Raw genomic sequence first — 21,949 nt, 5'->3', positions numbered from 1 at the left:
TGGAATAGACTCCCTGCAGAGGTGGTTCTGGCAAGCTCAGTAGATTGCTTTAACCACTTAAGACCCGGACCTTTAGGCAGCTAAAGGACCCGGCCAGTTTTTGCGATTCGGCACTGCGCCGCTTTAACTGACAATTGCGCGGTCGTGAGACGTGGCTCCCAAACAAAATTGGCGTCCTTTTTTTCCCACAAATAGAGCTTTCTTTTGGTGGTATTTGATCACCTCTGCGGTTTTAATTTTTTGCACAATCGCAATAAGTGTTTATCGATTGGTTTGCGCAAAATTTATAGCGTTTATAAAAAAGGGGATAGTTTTATTGCATTTTTATTAATTTTTTTTTTTTTACTACTAATGGCGGCGATCAGCAATTTTTTTCATGAGTGCGACATTATGGCGGACACTTAGGACAATTTTGACACATTTTTGGGACCATTGTCATTTTCACAGCAAAAAATGCATTTAAAATGCATTGTTTACTGTGAAAATGACAGTTGCAGTTTGAGAGTTAACCACAAGGGGGCGCTGAAGGGGTTATGTGTGACCTCATTTGTGTTTCTAACTGTAGGGGGGTGTGGCTGTAGGTGTGACGTCATCGATTGTGTTTCCCTATAAAAGGGAACACACGATAGATGACAGCGCCACAGTGAAGAACGGGGAAGCTGTGTTTACACACAGCTCTCCCTATTCTTCAGCTCCGGTAACTGATCGCGGGACTCCAGCGGCGATCGGGTCCGCAAGTCCCGCTGCCACGGTCACGGAGCTTCAGATCGGGTCGCGTGAACGCGCCCGCCGCGCGTGCGACCCCACGGCTGGGCTTAAAGAGCCACGTACATGTACGTGGATGTGCCCAGCCGTGTCATTCTGCCGACGTATATCGGCGTGAAGGGGTCCTTAAGTGGTTAAGAAAGGCCTTGATTCTTTCCTAAACGTACATAATATAACTGGGTACTGACATTTATAGGTAAAGTTGATCCAGGGAAAATCCCTCGGGGGATCAGGAAGGAATTTTTTCCCCTGCTGTAGCAAATTGGATCATGCTCTGCTGGGGTTTTTTGCCTGTGGGTATAGAATTGGGTATATGGGATTGTACAATATTTTTTATTTTATCTTTGTTTTTATTTATGGTTGAACTGGATGGGCTTGTGTCTTTTTTTCAACCTAACTAACTATGTAACTTCTATGTTATTTTGCTCTGCCTTTATTTCTTATAATTATATAATAATGACATAGGGCACATTGCTTGGCAGAGCAAAACGAGCTGACAACCCCATGTTCCTACTACTCTCATCCATAGTCTGGTGTCATTTGGGGGGAATGGTGGGATTCTATGCACTAGGATACATGTTTTTCAATGGAAATGATTACAAGGACACTGTACAAGATTAAATTCGTATGCTGAAGGTCCCATGCTAACATTTTTTACAGGGTGCTAAATATCCCAAGGCTGGTCCTGTTCATCTTGATGTTTTTATTTGTCTTAGCTGTCAAATATTGACAAAAGACGTGTGATATTGGGTGGCATTGAACTGAAACCTTTATATTCCATAGATATCTAAAGGGTGACAATCATTTGAAGGAGTAGGATACCTACAAAGCGAAGATCCACAGTAGAAAATGTCTGAGACCATTCGCAAGCATTATCACGATGATGAATTTGATGCCAAGGAGTTTCTTAATACTCATTTTTCTCCTGATAAGACCAGTATAATCGAAGAAAGCCTGGGCTTTCCTACAAGGATCATCCATGAGTTGGCTTCTACAGGTAATGTAATGATCATCCATAAGTTGGCTTCTAAAGGTCATGTAATGATCATCCATAAGTTGGCTTCTAAAGGTCATGTAATGATCATCCATGAGTTGACTTCTACAGGTCATGTAATGATCATACATGAGATGGCTTCTACAGGTCATGTAATGATCATCCATGAGTTGGCTTCTAAAGGTCATGTAATGATCATCCATGAGTTGGCTTCTAAAGGTCATGTAATGATCATCCATGAGTTGGCTTCTAAAGGTCATGTAATGATCATCCATGAGTTGACTTCTACAGGTCATGTAATGATCATCCATGAGTTGGCTTCTACAGGTCATGTAATGATCATCCATAAGATGGCTTCTACAGGTCATGTAATGATCATCCATGAGTTGGCTTCTACAGGTCATGTAATGATCATCCATGAGATGGCTTCTACATGTAATGTAATGATCATCCATGAGATGGCTTCTATAGGTCATGTAATGATCATCCATGAGTTGACTTCTACAGGTCATGTAATGATCATCCATGAGTTGGCTTCTACAGGTCATGTAATGATCATCCATGAGATGGCTTCTACAGGTCATGTAATGATCATCCATGAGATGGCTTCTATAGGTCATGTAATGATCATCCATGAGTTGACTTCTACAGGTCATGTAATGATCATCCATGAGATGGCTTCTACAGATAATGTAATGTATAGACTACCAATGCATAAAAGCTCAGCTAAGGAAGCACAATGACCAAATGGTCATCATCACTGAGGTATCCCAACCATCCACAGTTTCATAGAAATCCTGTAAAAATAGCTGTGAATTGGGTGAAATTGCTAGGGGAAAAAAACGAGATTTTTTAAAAAATATGTTGTTATTTTTTTCTGTTGACTCCAGGCCATTTGTGCTGGAAGGAGGAATGAAGGGAGCAGTGTTGCCAACCTACCAGATTGAAATTTACTGACATGACACCCAAAATTGACTGGCACAGACAAGTTTTTACTGGCATTTTCAAAAGTTACAAAATTACAGTATTTTGGCTACAAACAAGTACAATACACAATTAGCAATGTGATTTAAGGTAGATATTAAAGCGGAGTTCCACCCTGAAAAAAATCTTTCCACCAAAAATCTAAAAAAAAATAATAATAAAAAAAAAATGAAAACATTTTTTTTTTACTTACCCTAAATAGCTGTTGCTATGGGGAAGTCCCGAATCTGCCTCTTCATCTTCCGCGGTGGATTCTCTTCCTCCTCCTACACTCGGTTTCTTCTTGTGAATGGGGCGCGCTGCATTCTGGGAACTGTGTGTGTCCTAGAATGCATTAAGGTGAAAAAAAATTACCTTTACAACCCCTTTAAGAGCACAATTCACTTTATTAATTAAGAGAAATAATACCTTTTTGTTTATGGATTGTATTTATATGTTTTTTTAAGGTTGTTCATCTATGTGGTCTACTAATGTGGTTCCATTGGGACTATACCAATTAGTTCACTCCATAGCACCATTTAAATATTTGGTTTATTAACTATAGTATCAAGCAACTATATGTAATGTACATTAATATAAAAATCACCATTAAATAGGAGGCACATAATCTAAAGGAATATAGAAAATATTAAAAAACATTATTTATTTTGGTATCACCACCACATCAAATGAACATATTTTTTCCTAAGCACTTGTCACTTTATAGTTTGCTTTTTATATTAACTTAAATGTAACTTATATTACCGTATTTATTTGGGTATTACGCGCTCCGGCGTATAGCTCGCACCCCTAAAGTGGACCCGCATTCCTGTAAAAAAAACATTTTAGTACTTACAGTTTTGGTGTCTTGCGCGGCGTCCATCGGCGGCCTCGTCGGGTCCGGCGTCCGTCTGCGACTTCGGTGGTGTCCTCCTCGTTGGGTCCGGCGTCCTTCTGCGGTGTCCTCCCCGCTCAATCCCCGCTTCGCGCGCTGAGTTTGAACTACTGCGACGGGATATACCGAGCGCAGTACACTCGTGTATAGTCGGGCAGGCTCAGCTCCTCTCGCGGTCACGTCCTGTACGTCCAGGACGTGACTGCGAGAGAAGCTGAGCCTGCCCGACTATACACGAGTGTACTGCGTTCGGTATATGCAGGCGCAGTAGTTCAAACTCGGCGCGGAAAGCGGGTATTGGCGTATATCGCGCACCCACGATTTTGCCCTGAGTTTCAGAGCAAAAAAGTGCTCGGTATACGCCGATAAATACGGTAGTTTAATAAACCCCATCGCACAAAGGTTCAGGATAGAGGAGCAGCGCCACATCTACACTTCCCCCTTTTTTATTCATACTTGTACTTCACCTAGGTGTCAGTATACTGTAGGGGCCGCAGCAACTCTCTCTCCGTATTATCTGCTTTGTATTTCCTTCGTTGAGCGGAATCATACTTAACCCTTTCCAGCTCAGGGACAGGACTCAGGAGGACAAGAAATTAGAATGGACGGCACACACATGAAATTGACTCTCACAATGACACTGACAGCAGTGTGCAGCAGCACAGAGTATGATGAAAACTCATTGACACGACACGTCCCCTCCTGAGTCCCAGTGACAGTCTTTCTCCATGCCAGGTGGTCCCCTCAGTCCACTCCAGTCCAAACAGCACTGACCGTCCTGTTCCCGGCTTGCCTTGCTCCCGTCCCGCACACAAGGCTCCGGCCGCTCCGCTCGGCTCCATTGCACCATAACATCACATCACATGCTCAGGCGCCACCTCCACCAGACCCGCTGGCACCACCCAAACACAGCAGGCACTCGGCCAACGAGCCAAGCGTAATAGCCATATTTTTTACTGGCAACCTTTTCCTGTCACTGCCATTTACTGGCAGGAGAAAAGTGTCAATTTTTTTACTGGCTGCCAGTAAAATGACTGATGGTTGGCAACACTGGCAGGGTAAGAGGGGTTGTGTTAAAAGGAGTGGGTGGGGATTTGTGCTAGAAGGAGGAATGAAGAGGGAGATTTGTGCTAATAGGAGGGATGGATGAAAGGATTTGTGCTAGAAGGAAGAATGAAGGGTGAGATTTGTGCTAGAAGGAGGACTGGAGGGGGGATAATTTGTGCTAGAAGGAGAAATGGATGGGGGGATTTGTACTAGAAGGAGTAATGAAGGGTTAGATTTGTGCTAGAAGGAGGAGTGGGTGGGGGGGGCTAGAAGGAGGAACGGAGAGGGGGAATTTGTGCTAGAAGGAGGAATGGAGGTGGGATTTGTGCTAGAAGGAGGAATGGAGGGGGAATGTGTGCTAGAAGGAAGAATGGAGGGGGAACTTGGGCTAGAAGCAGGAATACCAGGGGGGGGGGGGGGGTTGTGCTAGAAGGAGGAATGGAGAGGGGGATTTGTGCTAGAAGGAAGAATGGAGGGGGGGGGGGTTGTGCTAGAAGGAGGAATGGAGAGGGGGATTTGTGCTAGAAGAAGGAATGGAGGGGGAATTTGTGCTAGAAGCAGAAATGGAGAGGGGGATTTGTGCTAGTAGGAGGAATGGAGGGGGAATTTGTGCTAGGAGGAATGGAGGGGGATGTGCTAGAAGGAGGAATGGAGAGGGGGATTTGTGCTAGAAGGAGGAATGGAGGGGGGGGGTTGTGCTAGAAGGAGGAATGGAGAGGGGGATTTGTGCTAGAAGGAGGACTGGAGAGGGGGATTTGTGCTAGAAGGAGGGATAGAGGGGAAATTTGTGCTAGTAGGAGAAGTGGAGGGGGGATTTGTGCTAGACGGAGGAATGGAGGGGGGATTTGTGCTAGAAGGAGGAATGGAGGGGGAATTTGTGCTAGAAGGAGGAATGAAGGGGGGGTTGTGCTAGAAGGAGAATTGGAGAGGGGGATTTGTGCTAGAAGGAGGAATGGAGGGGGGGATTTGTGCTAGAAGGAGGAATGGAGGGGGGATTTGTGCTAGAAGGAGGAATGGAGGGGGGATTTGTGCTAGAAGGAGGAATGGAGGGGGGGGGGTTGTGCTAGAAGAAGGAATGGAGAGGGGGATTTGTGCTAGAAGGAGGAATGGAGAGGGGGATTTGTGCTAGAAGAAGGAATGGAGGGGGGATTTGTGCTAGAAGGAGGAATGGAGAGGGGGATTTGTGCTAGAAGAAGGAATGGAGGGGGGATTTGTGCTAGAAGGAGGAATGGAGGGGGATTTGCTAGAAGGAGGAATGGAGGGGGAAATTGTGCTAGAAGGAGGAATGGAGGGGGAATTTGTGCTAGAAGGAGGAATGAAGGGGGGGGATTTGTGCTAGAAGGAGGAATGGAGAGGGGGATTTGTGCTAGAAGAAGGAATGGAGGGGGGATTTGTGCTAGAAGGAGGAATGGAGGGGGGGATTTGTGCTAGAAGGAGGAATGGAGGGGGGATTTGTGCTAGAAGGAGGAATGGAGAGGGGGATTTGTGCTAGAAGAAGGAATGGAGGGGGGATTTGTGCTAGAAGGAGGAATGGAGAGGGGGATTTGTGCTAGAAGGTGGAATGGAGAGGGGGATTTGTGCTAGAAGGAGGAATGGAAGGGGGGGGGTTGTGCTAGAAGGAGAATTGGAGAGGGGGGTTGTGCTAGAAGGCGGAATGGAGGGGGATGTGCTAGAAGGAGGAATGGAGAGGGGGATTTGTGCTAGAAGGTGGAATGGAGAGGGGGATGTGCTAGAAGGAGGAATGGAGGGGGGAATTTGTGCTAGAAGGAGGAATGGAGGGGGGATTTGTGCTAGAAGGAGGAATGGAGAGGGGGGATTTGTGCTAGAAGGTGGAATGGAGAGGGGGATGTGCTAGAAGGAGGAATGGAGAGGGGGATTTGTGCTAGAAGGAGGAATGGAGGGGGAATGTGTGCTAGAAGGAAGAATGGAGGGGGAACTTGGGCTAGAAGCAGGAATGCAAGGGGGGGGGGTTGTGCTAGAAGGAGGGATAGAGGGGAAATTTGTGCTAGTAGGAGAAATGGAGGGGGGGATTTGTGCTAGAAGGAGGAATGGAGGGGGGGTTGTGCTAGAAGGAGAATTGGAGAGGGGGATTTGTGCTAGAAGGAGGAATGGAGGGGGGATTTGTGCTAGAAGGAGGAATGGAGGGGGATGTGCTAGAAGGAGGAATGGAGAGGGGGATTTGTGCTAGAAGGAGGAATAGAGGGGGAATTTGTGCTAGAAGGAGGAATGGAGGGGGGGGGGTTGTGCTAGAAGGAGGAATGGAGGGGGGGGATTTGTGCTAGAAGGAAGAATGGAGGGGGAACTTGGGCTAGAAGGAGGAATGGAGGGGGGGGGTTGTGCTAGAAAAAGGAATGGAGAGGGGGATTTGTGCTAGAAGGAGGAATGGAGGGGGGATTTGTGCTAGAAGGAGGAATGGAGAGGGGGATTTGTGCTAGAAGGAGGAATGGAGAGGGGGATTTGTGCTAGAAGGAGGAATGGAGAGGGGGATTTGTGCTAGAAGGAGGAATGGAGAGGGGGATTTGTGCTAGAAGGAGAAATGGAGGGGGATTTGTGCTAGAAGGAGGAATGAAGGGGGGAATTTGTGCTAGAAGGAGGAATGGAGGGGGGGATTTGTGCTAGAAGGAGGAATGGAGGGGGATGTGCTAGAAGGAGGAATGGAGGGGGGAATTTGTGCTAGAAGGAGGAATGGAGGGGGAATTTGTGCTAGAAGGAGCAATGGAGAGGGGGATTTGTGCTAGAAGGAATGGAGGGGGGATTTGTGCTAGAAGGAGGAATGGAGAGGGGGGTTTGTGCTAGAAGGAGGAATGGAGAGGGGGATTTGTGCTAGAAGGAGGAATGGAGAGGGGGGGTTGTGCTAGAAGGAGAATTGGAGAGGGGGGATTTGTGCTAGAAGGAGGAATGGAGAGGGGGATTTGTGCTAGAAGGAGGAATGGAGAGGGGGATTTGTGCTAGAAGGAGGAATGGAGAGGGGGGTTTGTGCTAGAAGGAGGAATGGAGAGGGGGATTTGTGCTAGAAGGAGGAATGGAGGGGGGGTTGTGCTAGAAGGAGGAATGGAGAGGGGGATTTGTGCTAGAAGGAGGAATGGAGAGGGGGATTTGTGCTAGAAGGAGGAATGGAGAGGGGGGTTTGTGCTAGAAGGAGGAATGGAGAGGGGGATTTGTGCTAGAAGGAGGAATGGAGGGGGGGGGATTTGTGCTAGAAGGAGGAATGGAGGGGGGGGGTTGTGCTAGAAGGAGGAATGGAGAGGGGGATTTGTGCTAGAAGGAGGAATGGAGAGGGGGGTTTGTGCTAGAAGGAGGAATGGAGAGGGGGATTTGTGCTAGAAGGAGGAATGGAGGGGGGGTTGTGCTAGAAGGAGGAATGGAGAGGGGGATTTGTGCTAGAAGGAGGAATGGAGGGGGGAATTTGTGCTAGAAGGAGGAATGGAGGGGGGAATTTGTGCTAGAAGGAGCAATGGAGAGGGGGATTTGTGCTAGAAGGAATGGAGGGGGGATTTGTGCTAGAAGGCGGAATGGAGGGGGGGGGGGGTTGTGCTAGAAGGCGGAATGGAGAGGGGGATTTGTGCTAGAAGGAGGAATGGAGAGGGGGGGTTGTGCTAGAAGGAGAATTGGAGAGGGGGATTTGTGCTAGAAGGAGGAATGGAGGGGGGGGTTGTGCTAGAAGGAGGAATGGAGAGGGGGATTTGTGCTAGAAGGAGGAATGGAGGGGGGAATTTGTGCTAGAAGGAGGAATGGAGGGGGGAATTTGTGCTAGAAGGAGCAATGGAGAGGGGGATTTGTGCTAGAAGGAATGGAGGGGGGATTTGTGCTAGAAGGAGCAATGGAGAGGGGGATTTGTGCTAGAAGGAATGGAGGGGGGATTTGTGCTAGAAGGCGGAATGGAGGGGGGGGGGGTTGTGCTAGAAGGCGGAATGGAGAGGGGGATTTGTGCTAGAAGGAGGAATGGAGAGGGGGGGTTGTGCTAGAAGGAGAATTGGAGAGGGGGATTTGTGCTAGAAGGAGGAATGGAGGGGGGGGTTGTGCTAGAAGGAGGAATGGAGAGGGGGATTTGTGCTAGAAGGAGGAATGGAGGGGGGAATTTGTGCTAGAAGGAGGAATGGAGGGGGGAATTTGTGCTAGAAGGAGCAATGGAGAGGGGGATTTGTGCTAGAAGGAATGGAGGGGGGATTTGTGCTAGAAGGCGGAATGGAGGGGGGGGGGGTTGTGCTAGAAGGCGGAATGGAGAGGGGGATTTGTGCTAGAAGGCGGAATGGAGGGGGGGGGGTTGTGCTAGAAGGAGGAATGGAGGGGGAATTTGTGCTAGAAGGAGGAATGGAGGGGGGGGGTTGTGCTAGAAGGAGGAATGGAGAGGGGGATTTGTGCTAGAAGGAGGAATGGAGAGGGGGATTTGTGCTAGAAGGAGGAATGGAGAGGGGGATTTGTGCTAGAAGGAGGAATGGAGAGGGGGGTTTGTGCTAGAAGGAGGAATGGAGAGGGGGATTTGTGCTAGAAGGAGGAATGGAGGGGGGGTTGTGCTAGAAGGAGGAATGGAGAGGGGGATTTGTGCTAGAAGGAGGAATGGAGAGGGGGATTTGTGCTAGAAGGAGGAATGGAGAGGGGGGTTTGTGCTAGAAGGAGGAATGGAGAGGGGGGATTGTGCTAGAAGGAGGAATGGAGAGGGGGATTTGTGCTAGAAGGAGGAATGGAGGGGGGGGGGGTTTGTGCTAGAAGGAGAATTGGAGAGGGGGATTTGTGCTAGAAGGAGGAATGGAGGGGGGGTTTGTGCTAGAAGGAGGAATGGAGGGGGGGGTGGGTTGTGCTAGAAGGAGGAATGGAGAGGGGGATTTGTGCTAGAAGGAGGAATGGAGAGGGGGGTTTGTGCTAGAAGGAGGAATGGAGAGGGGGATTTGTGCTAGAAGGAGGAATGGAGGGGGGGTTGTGCTAGAAGGAGGAATGGAGAGGGGGATTTGTGCTAGAAGGAGGAATAGAGGGGAAATGTATGCTAGTTGGAGAAATGGAGAGGGGGGGGGGGATTTGTGCTAGAAGGAGGAACTTTCTGCATTCATTTGTGTTTTTATTAAATCTGCTTAGAGTTCAGCTGTAATGAAAGAATTTGGGTTTTATTGTTGTTTTTCCCCACAGGGCAGCTGAAAGGAGACAAGTTACTTGATATCAGCATGGGGTCCATATTATACCAACTCTTTTCAGTCAGCAATAATTTCAAAGAGATCTATGTTGTGCAGATGAATGATGACAGCTTCACACACTTCAAGCAATGGATGGACAAGGACAACAAAGCCAATGATTGGTCACATGCTGCCAAACGAGTCTGCCATCTTGAGGGTAACAGGTATGAATAGAGCAAAGGCCCAAAAAAACAAGAACAAATAAGGGGCAGAGGGACTATACCGGTACTAGATGAGAAAGAATTAGAAAGGAATTGTAGTAAGAGTAAAAGATATAAATCAATTTATTTTAGCATTGTATCAAAAAACAGGAAACACACATAAATATAAAATACATCAAAAACAGCAGCGATATAAAATGGTAGACATATTGTACGACCAACCGTCCCAATCACCAAGATGGAATGGACCCTAGATGAAGGGTGGCGGTGAAACGAAGGGGGTCATACAAGTCAAAGTCAGAGACAGTGAAAGTGAAACAGTAAAAATGAAACATTCCTTTAAATATTGTGCCTGGGGGATCCTCTTAGTCTGTCTGTAAAGTATCGCATCTTTCCCATGTTTACAACAGCAAAATGAAATTTCTAAATGAAAATTCTTAATTTAAAAATTGCTTGTGGCTGTAATGTATTGCCAGATCCCGGCAATACAAAAAAATATTGAAAAAAACAGCATCAGTTCCTCCCTCCAGTTCATTACCAGGCACTTGGGGTCTCATATTATTATTATTATTTAGGTACTTATATAACGCCGTCAATTTACGCAGCGCTTTACATATACAATGTACATTCACATCAGTCCCTTCCCTCAAGGAGCTTACAATCTAAGGTATGGATATTAAGGGGAACTCCACGTGGCCTGGTATGGTTCAGCAGGGGGGGCCTTACTTCCTTTTCCTGCGGCCTACCAGGTTGCATTCTCAAACAATGGTCTGGTATGGATTTTGGGGGATACCCCTACGTTATTTTTTTTACATTTTGGCGCAGGGTTCCCCTTAACCACTTCAATTCACTGTGTTATATAAACTACACTGCTTGCATACAGTGGGGATCGAAAGTTTGGGCACCCCAGGTAAAAATTTGTATTAATGTGCATAACGAAGCCAAGGAAAGATGGAAAAATGTCCAAAAGGCATCAAATTACAGATTAGACATTCTTATAATATGTCAAAAAAAGTTAGATTTTATTACCATCATTTACACTTTCAAAATGACAGAAAACAAAAAAATGACGTCTGCAGAGTTAATATCTTGTATTGCCCCCTTTGGCAAGTATCACAGCTTGTAAACGCTTTTTGTAGCCAGCCAAGAGTCTTTCAATTCTTGTTTGAGGAATCTTTGCCCATTCTTCCTTACAAAAGTCTTCCATTTCTTTGAGATTTCTGGACTGTCTGTCACGCACTGCTCTTTTAAGGTCTATCCATAGATTTTCAATTATGTTGAGGTCAGGAGATTGTAAAGGCCATGGCAAAACCTTCAGTTTACGCCTCTTGATGTAATCCCCCGTGGATTTTGAGGTGTGTTTAGGATCATTATACATTTGTAGAAGCCATCCTCTCTTTAACTTCAGCTTTTTCACAGATGGCATCAAGTTACCATCCAAAATTTTCTGAAATTTTATTGAATCCATTTTTCCTTCTACTCGTGAAATGTTCCCTGTGCCACTGGCTGCAATACAACCCCAAAGCATGATTGATCCACCCCCATGCTTAATAGTTGGACAGAGGTTCTTTTCATTAAATTCTGTGCCCTTTCTTCTCCAAACGTACCTTTGCTCATTCCGGCCAAAAAGTTCTATTTTAACCTCATCGGTCCACAGAACTTGTTCCCAAAATGCATCAGGCTTGTCTATATGTTCATTTGCAAAGTTCAAACGCTGATTTTTGTGGTGAGGACGTAGAAGAGGTTTTCTTCTGATGACTCTTTCATGAAGACCATATTTGTACAAGTATCTCTTTATAGTGGAATAGTGTACCACAACTCCAGTGTCTGCCAGATCTTTCTGGAGGGATCGTGCAGTCAAACGTGGGTTTTGAATTGCTTTTCTCACAATCCTGCGAGCTGTTCTGTCTGATATTTTTCTTGGTCTTCCAGATCTTGCTTTAACTTCCACTGTTCCTGATGACTGCCATTTCTTAATTACATTCCGAACAGAGGATATTGACATCTGAAAACGCTTTGCTATCTTCATAGTCTTCACCAGCTTTGTGAGCGTCAACTATTTTCAGTTTTCTATACAACTGCTTAGAAGAACCCATGGTGCTGATTCTTGGGGCAAGGTCAGATGAGTCTGGGCATTTAAAACCTTTGAGATTGACATCACCTGGTCTTCCCAGACGATGATTGAGAACAATCCATGACACTGGCAGGTCTCAGCTTTGCAAAGGGGGCAGTGCATGCTATAAATTCTGCAGGGTGCCCAAACTTTTGCAGACACCATTTTTTTGTTTTCTGTAATTTTGAAAGTGTAAATGATGGAGATAAAATCTAACTTTTTTTGACATATTATAAGAATGTCTAATCTGTAATTTGATGCCTTTTGGAGATTTTTCCATCTTTCCTTGGCTTCGTTATGCACATTAAAATAAATTTTTACCTGGGGTGCCCAAACTTTCGATCCCTACTGTAGAGTATACACTGAATACCTAGTCTACGCTAAATGCAGAGTATGTGTAAAATATATATATATATATATATATATATATATCAAATGCATTGCCTGCCACTAACTAACCTTCCTGCCTAAGCTAGCTTAAAGCGGAGCTCCACCCTAAAGTGGAACTCACGCTGACCGGCACCCGCCCCCCCTCCGGTGTCACATTTGACACCTTTCAGGGGGAGGGGGGTGCAGATACCTGTCTAAAGACAGGTATTTGCACCCACTTCCGGCCACACGCTACGGGCAAAAGACGGGTTTTTCTGACTTCCCGTCTGTCTCCCGTTGTGTGCTGGGAACACTCGGCTCCCAGCACACAGCGTGTGAGCCAATCGGCGGGTGCAGCGCGACTCACGCATGCGCCGTAGGGAACCGGGTAGTGAAGCCGGAGCGCTTCACTTCCTGGTTTCCTCACTGAGGATGGCGGGGGGAGCAGCAGAGAGACGAGCGATCGCTCGTCCTCTGCTGCGGATGGCGCTGGACTCCAGGACAGGTAAGTGTCCTAATATTAAAAGTCAGCAGCTGCAGTATTTGTAGCTGCTGGCTTTTAATATTTTTTTATACTGGCACATCCGCTTTAATCTATCTCCGTCCACACACTATACATGGCCAAAGGCACCCAATTATGGCTCTCTCAGCAGAGTGCACTGTGATTGGCCAAAACATGCCAGTCAAATGCATGCTTTGGTCAATCATCATACAGTAATGCACTCCGACCCCGCAGCGCATTATGGGGCGCTCCGCGGCGCTTACATTTCCTGGGAATGCCCCATAATATTTACTGTTCGGCGAATGGGCGAGCACCCAATTTTCAATTTGAACATGGAGCCCATCCCTAGTGACTGGCTGTGTATCTGTGCGACTGGCTGTGTGTCACCTCCCTGGGATGTCTGCTAATGGCAACTCATGTAGCAGGGTAAGTATTAGGCCACGTACACACGGTCAAACTTGTCGGCTGAAACTGGTCCGCGGACCAGTTTCAGCGGACATGTCCGACCGTGTGTACGGCCTAGCGGACAGGTTTCCAGCGGACAAAAGTTTCTTAGCAAGCTAAGAAACTTGTCCGCTGGAAACATGTCCGTCGGACATGTTCGATGGTTAGTACACCTAATCGTACATGTCCGCTGGTTATGACGTGTAACCAGCGTCCCCAAATCCCGCGCATGCGGCGAATTGATTCGACGCATGCGTGGAAGCATTGCACTTCCGTGTTTGAGAACATCGGTGTCTTCTACGTCACCGCGTTCTCTGTCCGCGGGGATTTTGGTCTGATGGTGTGTACACACATCAGACCAAAAGCTCCCAGGAGACATGTCCGATGAAAACGGTCCGCGGACCGTTTTCATCGGACATGTCTCCTCGTGTGTACGGGGCCTTAGGCTCATCAATCAAAGTAAGTTTGGGACGCTGTGTGAAACAAGCCACTGAGGAGCTGCCAGGGTCCACTGCCATGCCGTGAGATGTTTAGGGAAGCTGGTCAGACATTTCCAAGATGGCTCCGGTGACGTCATCTTGTGTGCATTCCAGCGACATCTTGGGAATCTCTGGCTGGCTTTCCTAAACATCTTACAGCATGGCAGCGGACCCTGGCAGCTCCTCTGTAATATTGCTAGCATTAGTAGTTGGATTAATATTATTAATAGTACAATAATTGTAGTAATACAAATATATGTATTATCTGGTGTAGTCTTTTTTACTTTACTTCTATTAGTAATCAAACTTTGGAATTAACAATAGTAGAAAAGGTAAAGTAACGTAATATGGCTGGCATTATTAGTTAGATCAATATTAATAGTAGTAGAAGTAATTGGAATAATAAAAAGCTATTATACAGAATTATGTCATAGTAGAAGGAGAGGGAGAAACAGTTCTTTTATCACCTTTCCTACTAGTAGTAATTGCATAAGCAAAACCAATAATAGTAATAGCAGTAATGTGGTTGTATTATTAGTAGCATTACTGACATTAATTGTAAAATGATTCTAACAGTAGCGCAAGTAATCATAGAAATAAAAAGTTATTATATTATCTGTAGTAGCAGTAGGAGGAGAAGCAATTCTATTATCAACTTACTACTATACAAAAATAGCAAAGTTGTTGTGGTATACTATTGTTAGTAGTATTAACAGCTTAAGTAGTAGGATCATTACTAATAGTAGTGAAAGAAATTGTGATGGAGCTAAATAAAATGAATATTTTTGTGTTTGTTACTTTTCTCCTAAACCATTCAAATGTTTCTTTCCTTTTCTTATATTTTTTTATTTCTTTTATTTCTTGATAAATATATATGTGTGCGTATTGCAACAAGTGTTATTATCCTTAAATGAAGTAACAGATTATAGACTTAAATCTCGGCTCAAAAGTAAGAATGAAAAACAGATGTCTTCAAACCCCTCCCTTGTACTCTTTACTCCAAAAAGCCCCCCTCCATCGAAGGAAGGAAAATGGCCCCCAAAGACTTTGAAACGTGTGCAGTGTGCCAAGAATAAACGTCACAGGAAGAACCCTTATATGGACTAAGCCAATCAGTTGTGCTCATATAAATGATGTAATTTTGTCTATAAAGCTATAGGAATAAAGGGTTCGGTCTCTCTTTACGGCTAGACACAGGAAGAAAGCAGTCTGTCCCTCGCTCTCTGCATGTTTTCATAATTTGGATCAGAGGCAGAATGGGTTATGCCCTGAAGTTGTGTCAGGGGTTATCAATCCTTATGAAAATCACAATAGTAAAACAAAAAACTAATGATATCTATTGTAGTATCTCTGTTAGTAGTAAACTAAGTTATAGTTCAGTTAGAGTACAAATGATTTCTATTGCTATTATCAGACATGATTTCTTGTTTCAGACAAGGGTGGAAGGAGAAGGAAGACCAGCTGAGAAAAGAAATTAAAGGGGTTTATAAGTGGGACAACCATGAAACCAATGGCCTGGATCCTGAGGTGGTGCCACAGGTGGATTTCGTCCTCAGCCTATGGATAATAAATGCTATCAGTAAAACAAAGGAAGACTTCCAGAGGAACCTGGAGAGATTCACATCCAGACTGAAACTTGGAGGCCAGGTGCTGCTGTTTGTGGTGCTGAACATGACCTTCCACAAGGTGGGCAACCATCGCTACTTTATGCTGACCTTGGACGAGACAGAATTACAAGAACTCATAATTAAAGCCGGCTTCGCCATTGAAAAGTCATCTGTCATTACAGCTGTGGAGCCCAGTGATAATGTTGACTACAGCCATCTGAGTTTTGTCCTTGCTCGCAAAGTGAAAGGAGCCTGAAAACCAAAACCCAGAGATCTCATCTCATTGTGGTGAACCAAACTTACATCATTAATACAATATATAATAAAGTTTGCCATTTCCTGAAACGTTGTATTTATTTTTTCCTGTTCTCTCCAATAGGGAAACGGGCAAGAATTTTTATTTTTTTTTGTAAAAATGTTGCTTTCCATGCCTTCCTATCCCGGTGACAACCACACTACCCCATTTCTTATACAAGATTCACAGGGACAGGAACTGTGGGAATTTCTGCAATAGACAGTAGACACTGTAGGACAGCAGGAAAAGTAGCTGTCAATCAAGCAAAGCTGTGCTGACCAGCGGTGTGGTAACAATGCTAACTATCAGCCTACAGGCGCACCATGCATCATCACAGCATCCTGTAACTACAATCAGAAAGCTGAGAAACGCAAACTGACCACACCAGCATGGATCTGCCTCTGTGCTTGGTGTGGTCAGAATACTACAAGACTCTAAAAAGAATAGGCAAGAGCGCCATGGATTTGTTCATTGTAACTGCACAAGAAACAACATTACAAGTACAAGATTCGTTAATAAAAAGGGAACATGAATATCAATTATAAGGTTTTATATACTTCTACGCTTTATCCAAAACAAAAAACTGTCTGTAATCAGGTTTCAGGAGGCATTTTCTTCCTTGAAATTCGTCTAATCCTCCCCTTGAGCCTTTTGAAATTCCAGCAAAGTTTAGATTTCGTGTAATTTTTTACTGCACATCTCTTTAACTCTGACCTGTTTAAATCTTTCCTTGTTTATGTGTGTAAAGACTGAGCAAAGGAAGGACTACAACTCCCAGAATTCACCCATTTTATGACCAGGTCTCATACAGCAAACATTGCTGGTTGAAAACAGTAGGGAGCATAGGCGTGCGCACAGGGTGTGCCAGATGTGCCTAGGCACACCCTAATCACCCTGTTCTGAGCATAGTCCCCCTGCTGCTTGGCTGCAGAGAAAGGGACAGGGGAATCTCTGTTCTTAGTCCCTTTCTCTGGCTCAAAAGTGAGACATCAGGGGTCTGTTTAGACCCCTAATTTTTCACCAAAGCCCTCCAATAGGGCTCCTAAAAAAACTATAAACAAATATGGTAAAAAATGTAAAATAAATGGTAAGTAATAATAAAAAAAATAATAAAGATAAACTACTGACACCAATCTCTGCTCTACTGACACTGTCAATTGGCCTGCTGCTATATATAATATACACACACGCATGTGTGTTTAAATTTTCGGGTGCACACCCGAATGCTATAGGCTGCACACACCTATGGTAGGGATTATGTCAGACTGATGCAGAGAGGCCACAGCTCTCACACAATGGCCCTTCTGTGTGGAATGCTACAAGCCAGGGGCTTTTAGATTAGGGAAGGATAGGATGAGATAAGACATTGAAGCTTTCCGGGCCTTTGATTTGAAGGCTACAGGCTAGGTTGAGCTTTAAGATGAGGGTTAAAGATAGTCCAAGCTTGAGGGTTAGGAGTGGAGCTAGGAAGAGGGTCAAGGATAGGGCCAATGTAAGGCTTAAGAGTAGGGCTAGCTTGAGGGTGAAGGATAGAGCTAAGGTAAGAGTTAAGGGTAGGGCTAGGTTCAGAGTTAAGGATAGGGCTAGGTAAGGAGTAATGGTAGGATTTGATTAAGAGTTAAGTAAAGGGCTACAGTAAGTTGTAAGTTAATGCTAGGGCTTAGTTGGGGGTTAAGTGTAGAGCTTAATTAAGAGTAAAGGGTAGAGCTAGGTTGGGAATTAGGGATAGGGCTAAGGTGAGAGTTAAGGGCAGTGCTAGTTTGAGGTTTAAGGCTAGGGCTAAAGTTAGGCCCCATACACACGGGAGGATTTATCCGCGGATACGGTCCAGCGGACCGTTTCCACGGATAAATCCTCTCGAGGATTTCCGCGGATTTCTATGCGATGGAGTGTACACACCATCGCATTGAAATCCGCGCCGAAATCCTCTGGCGATGACGTGTCGCGCCGTCGTCGCGACGCTGTCATATAAGGAATTCCACGCATGCGTCGAATCATTACGACGCATGCGGGGGATCCCTTCGGACGGATGGATCCGGTGATTCTATACAGGCCAGCGGATCCATCCGTTGGGATGGATTCCAGCAGATAGATTTGTTTGGCATGTCAGCAAATATTCGATCTGCTGGAATCCATCCCAGGGGATAAATATCCGCGGAAACAGATCCGCTGGAGTGTACACACCATAGGATCTATCCGCTGAAACCCATTTGCTGGGATTTTTCAGCGGATGGATTCTATCGTGTGTATGGGGCCTAAGAGATAATAGTAGGGCTAGGTTGAAGATTAAAGCAGAGTTCCACCCAAAAGTGGAACTTCCGCTTATCTGATTCCTCCCCCTCCGGTGCCACATTTGGCGGTTTTCAGGGGGGAGCGGGTACCTGTTTTTTACAGGTACCCTGTCCACACTTCTTGGAGACCAGGCTGAGACAAATTACACCAACAGCTCAGTCCCCCTTCTCCTGCCCCCTCCTTCCCCTTCTGCCGGGCCAGTGAGAGAGCGCAGCACACATGCGCAGTAGGGACCCAGCCCATGAAGCTGAAAGGCTGCACTGCTGGGTTTCCTTACCCACAATGGCAGCAGCAGCACCCGACCAGCCTATGTAAACATTGACTGCGGTGCCAACATCGTTGGACTCCAGGACAGGTAAGTGTACAATGTTAAAAGTTAGCAGCTGCTGACTTTTCATTTTAAAAGGGGCAGGTGGAACTCCGCTTTAAGGAGAGGGCTACAGTAAGTTAAAAGTAATGGTTGGGCTAGGTTAAAGTAGTTGTAAAGGAAAAAAAAGTTTTGTCTAAAATTAATGTCTGCAAGGTAGACAGACAGAATAGTGTAATGATTCTGTTAAAAAAACGAGTAAATACCTATTAAATTCCTTCATCTATATCACCTCCGGCGTTCTAGTTTCTGTTCTCTCATTCACTTCCTGGTTTGCATCGCTCATTCATGTAACAACTACTTTTCCCAGTATGCATTGCGGCACGCCCAGTAATTCACACCACCCTGAAGTCTCTAACACATAGAGAGCGTCCTGCCACACAGATGTAGTTCCCAGGAGGGGGCGAGCACGTCACTGACCACCGCAGTAAAGCCTCCCTTTACGGTGGTCAGTAAAATCAGACAAGCAGGAAGTGAACAGAACAGAGAAGAAATAGAGCAACTTCTGAGCAAAAACGAACAATGAGGAACTGAAAAGAGGAATGTCTGCATGTAAAGGATGCTTATTATGAAAAAAATAAAAATACATTTCCTTTACAACCCCTTTAAGGGTTAAGTATAGGGCTTAGTGAATGACACAAGCAGAATGAAGACACGACAAGCACGACTTTATTTTATTGTAAAAATCCTATCAAACTGTACAGTACAGTAAATATTTATACTCTCAATGAGATCCAGAGGGATGAGACATTATCCTGGATACAGCTTGTGAATGCGCTGCTTCTATCAAAATATACAAAATACTACAAACAAAAAAAAATGCTGAATGTCACAAGGTAGAGAAAAGGCACAATACTAAGAAGGCACAACCACTAGGGGGCGCAGTCCTTTAAATCTTAGTAATGCAAATTGGCCACTAGGAGGCACCACTCAAGAGAAATTAAAAACGACTGCGTATTTTTCATTTGCTGAGTTTTAAAAAGTGTATCTGAAGTCAACACGTCTAGGATTAGTATGTAAATATCTGTATTAATTAATATCATTTTTTGGTAAGATGGGACTTTGGTATTTTTTTTAATTAATTTGATAGCACCATAGCATATTATAAATAACAGCTTAGCAAAATATGACACACACAGAGAACAGGATCGAAAAATCTTAGAGAAGTTGACAACTGGTATGATCATAGTTACATTGGTCCAGGTTGGCCAGATGTAAGTATGCATATCTCATATCTGAGGGGCCACTGGAGAAGCTGACAATCACTGTAGTAGTCTGCGCTACTTCAGTGATAGCCGTGATCTTTCGGGTCCTGTTCCAAGTGGCGTACCCACTGCATAATGACCACGGGAGTCATTAACAGAACCCTTTTTTTTCTTCTAATGAACGTTCTATGATTGAACAAGGTGGAGTAGTGAAATCACAATCTACACCTCATCCAAACATAGAAAGCCTTGTAGTCATTAAAAAAAAAAAAAAATACAGGCCCTTCTATGATTGGTGGCTGTACCGATCAAGCACCCCCTGTGGTCAATACGCAGAGGGGAAGTCACTTGGCACAGGACCTAGAAGATCTTGACTAGCATTGTAGAAGCAATGATTACTACATTGATAGCTTTCCCAGCTGTCCATCACGTATGATGTATTTCATGTCTGTCTTATATGTTCCCCATGATTAAAGCGGATGTGCCATGGGGAAAAAATATTAAAAGCCAGCAGCTACAAATACTGCAGCTGCTGACTTTTAATATTAGGACACTTACCTGTCCTGGAGTCCAGCGCTGATCGCAGCAGAGCACGAGCGATCGCTCGTCACTCTGCTGCCCCCCCCGCCATCCACGCTGAGGGAACCAGGAAGTGACGCGCTGCGGTTTCACTGCCCGGTTCCCTACAGCGCATGCGCGAGTCGCGCTGCGCCCGCCGATTGGCTCACACGCTGTGTGCTGGGAGCCGAGTGTTCCCAGCACACAACGGGCAACAGACGGGAAGTCAGAAAAACCCGTCTTTTGCCCGTAGCGTGTGGCCGGAAGTGGGTGCAAATACCTGTCTTTAGACAGGTATCTGCAGCCCCCTCCCCCCTGAAAGGTGTCAAATGTGACACCGGAGGGGGGAGGGTTCCGATCAGCGGAACTCCACTTTAAGGTGGAGAACCGCTTTAAGCTCCAAGGGGCAGAGCGAAACGCGTTGGGGCATGGCCTGGCTGAGGCTGCCATTCACCTCACTTTATGCACATTGATCTGTTTAATGACATGCAGCTTATGGATCATTTCCTATGAGATATGCATACTTAGATTGTGTCAAGCTGGACCAATGTGCCTATGAAGTTAAAAAAAAAAAAAAATACAACTGGAATTCAGCTTTAAAGAAAAATTCAGTCATTATTTCTTAGTTTCTCATTTTACTGGGTCTGTGATAGACTGCAGCAAAGAAGGTTAGAACAGACATAAAGGTTCACACCAACATGCTAAGATCCTCAATTTCAATGCACATGGCTCTTGCTTTAATTCACCACCCTCTCTGATATCACGTCATCATTTCCAGCATCCAGGTCATTCCTTTCTGGGTGGCAACAGCAAGAGGAATGACATATGATATCACTGGGGTGCACCCTCACAATGGAATGGTCGGTGTCCACTGAAACTGCGCCACTATTCATACAATACAATCAAGATGTCCAGTTAAAATATTTTTTTTTAATTTTTGATCATATGTAACTGGAACTTCTGATTGGATGAATAATAATTGCCTTGTCTTATGGGAGTCTATTTATAAGAAATTTGTTTAATGCCACACAAATTTGTAAATGCTCAACACATTTGGTCTGTAATACAAGGTGGGCCATTTATATGGATACACCTTAATAAAATGGGAATGGTTGGTGATATTAACTTCCTGTTTGTGGCACATTAGTATATGTGAGGGGGGGAAACTTTTCAAGATGGGTGGTGACCATGGCGGCCATTTTGAAGTCGGCCATTTTGAATCCAACTTTAATTCAATATTTTATAAAAGCTCACAAGGTTTTAGTCACATTCATGCGGAAGTTCACCTCTTCCCCCGCTGCTGGGCCATTCACAAAGTGCAGTGTGCTTTGCACAGTAGAGAACCGGCTGTGAAGTCGCAAGGCTTCACTGCCGTTTTCCCTTACCAGAGATGGTGGTGGCTGCACAAAAGAGCTCGGGGGAAGACAGCGATGGATTCATGGACAGGTAAGTGTCCTAATATTCAACGTCAGCAGCTAAAGTAGTTGTAGCTCCTGACTTTTTTTTTCTGAAGGAGTCTGGAGCTCCGCTTTAACTCCTATACTGTAGATATTGGAGTTAATCTATTATATGTGGCATATACACCATCTAGTGGCCAAAATGCAGTATAGTTTTCTGAAACATCTCAATGAGAAAATATACCACTCTTTGGCTACTAGATGGAGCCGATGATCATACAAATTAAAATGTTAGAGAAAATATAGGCAAAATTCATTGATCATACACAAA

The 21,949-nt window shown here is 45.0% G+C and overlaps 1 protein-coding gene across 1 annotated transcript; it reads left to right on the top strand.

The window, feature by feature from the left end:
• The first annotated feature begins 1,535 nt into the window (after positions 1-1,535).
• LOC120915523 (indolethylamine N-methyltransferase-like) lies at positions 1,536-15,849 on the top strand. Its single transcript, XM_040326094.1, has 3 exons — positions 1,536-1,762; positions 9,786-9,993; positions 15,331-15,849. Exons 1-3 carry the CDS (start codon positions 1,615-1,617, stop codon positions 15,758-15,760), a joined length of 786 nt encoding a protein of 261 aa, XP_040182028.1. The 5' UTR covers positions 1,536-1,614; the 3' UTR covers positions 15,761-15,849.
• Positions 15,850-21,949: the final 6,100 nt, after the last annotated feature.

The sequence above is a fragment of the Rana temporaria genome, chromosome 10 (genome assembly GCF_905171775.1).
Source record: "Rana temporaria chromosome 10, aRanTem1.1, whole genome shotgun sequence".
In the NCBI taxonomy this organism is placed as follows: domain Eukaryota; kingdom Metazoa; phylum Chordata; class Amphibia; order Anura; family Ranidae; genus Rana; species Rana temporaria.
The sequence above is the reverse complement of the archived record's forward strand: the minus strand, read 5'-3'. Positions and strand labels throughout refer to the sequence as shown.

Bases quoted from the DNA above. Each gene is read 5' to 3' on its own strand.
- LOC120915523 (XM_040326094.1), top strand. From the start codon at position 1,615: ATGTCTGAGACCATTCGCAAGCATTATCACGATGATGAATTTGATGCC. The intron at 1,763-9,785 runs GTAATGTAATGA...TTTTCCCCACAG, and splicing joins CCATGAGTTGGCTTCTACAG to GGCAGCTGAAAGGAGACAAG. The intron at 9,994-15,330 runs GTATGAATAGAG...TTCTTGTTTCAG, and splicing joins TGCCATCTTGAGGGTAACAG to ACAAGGGTGGAAGGAGAAGG.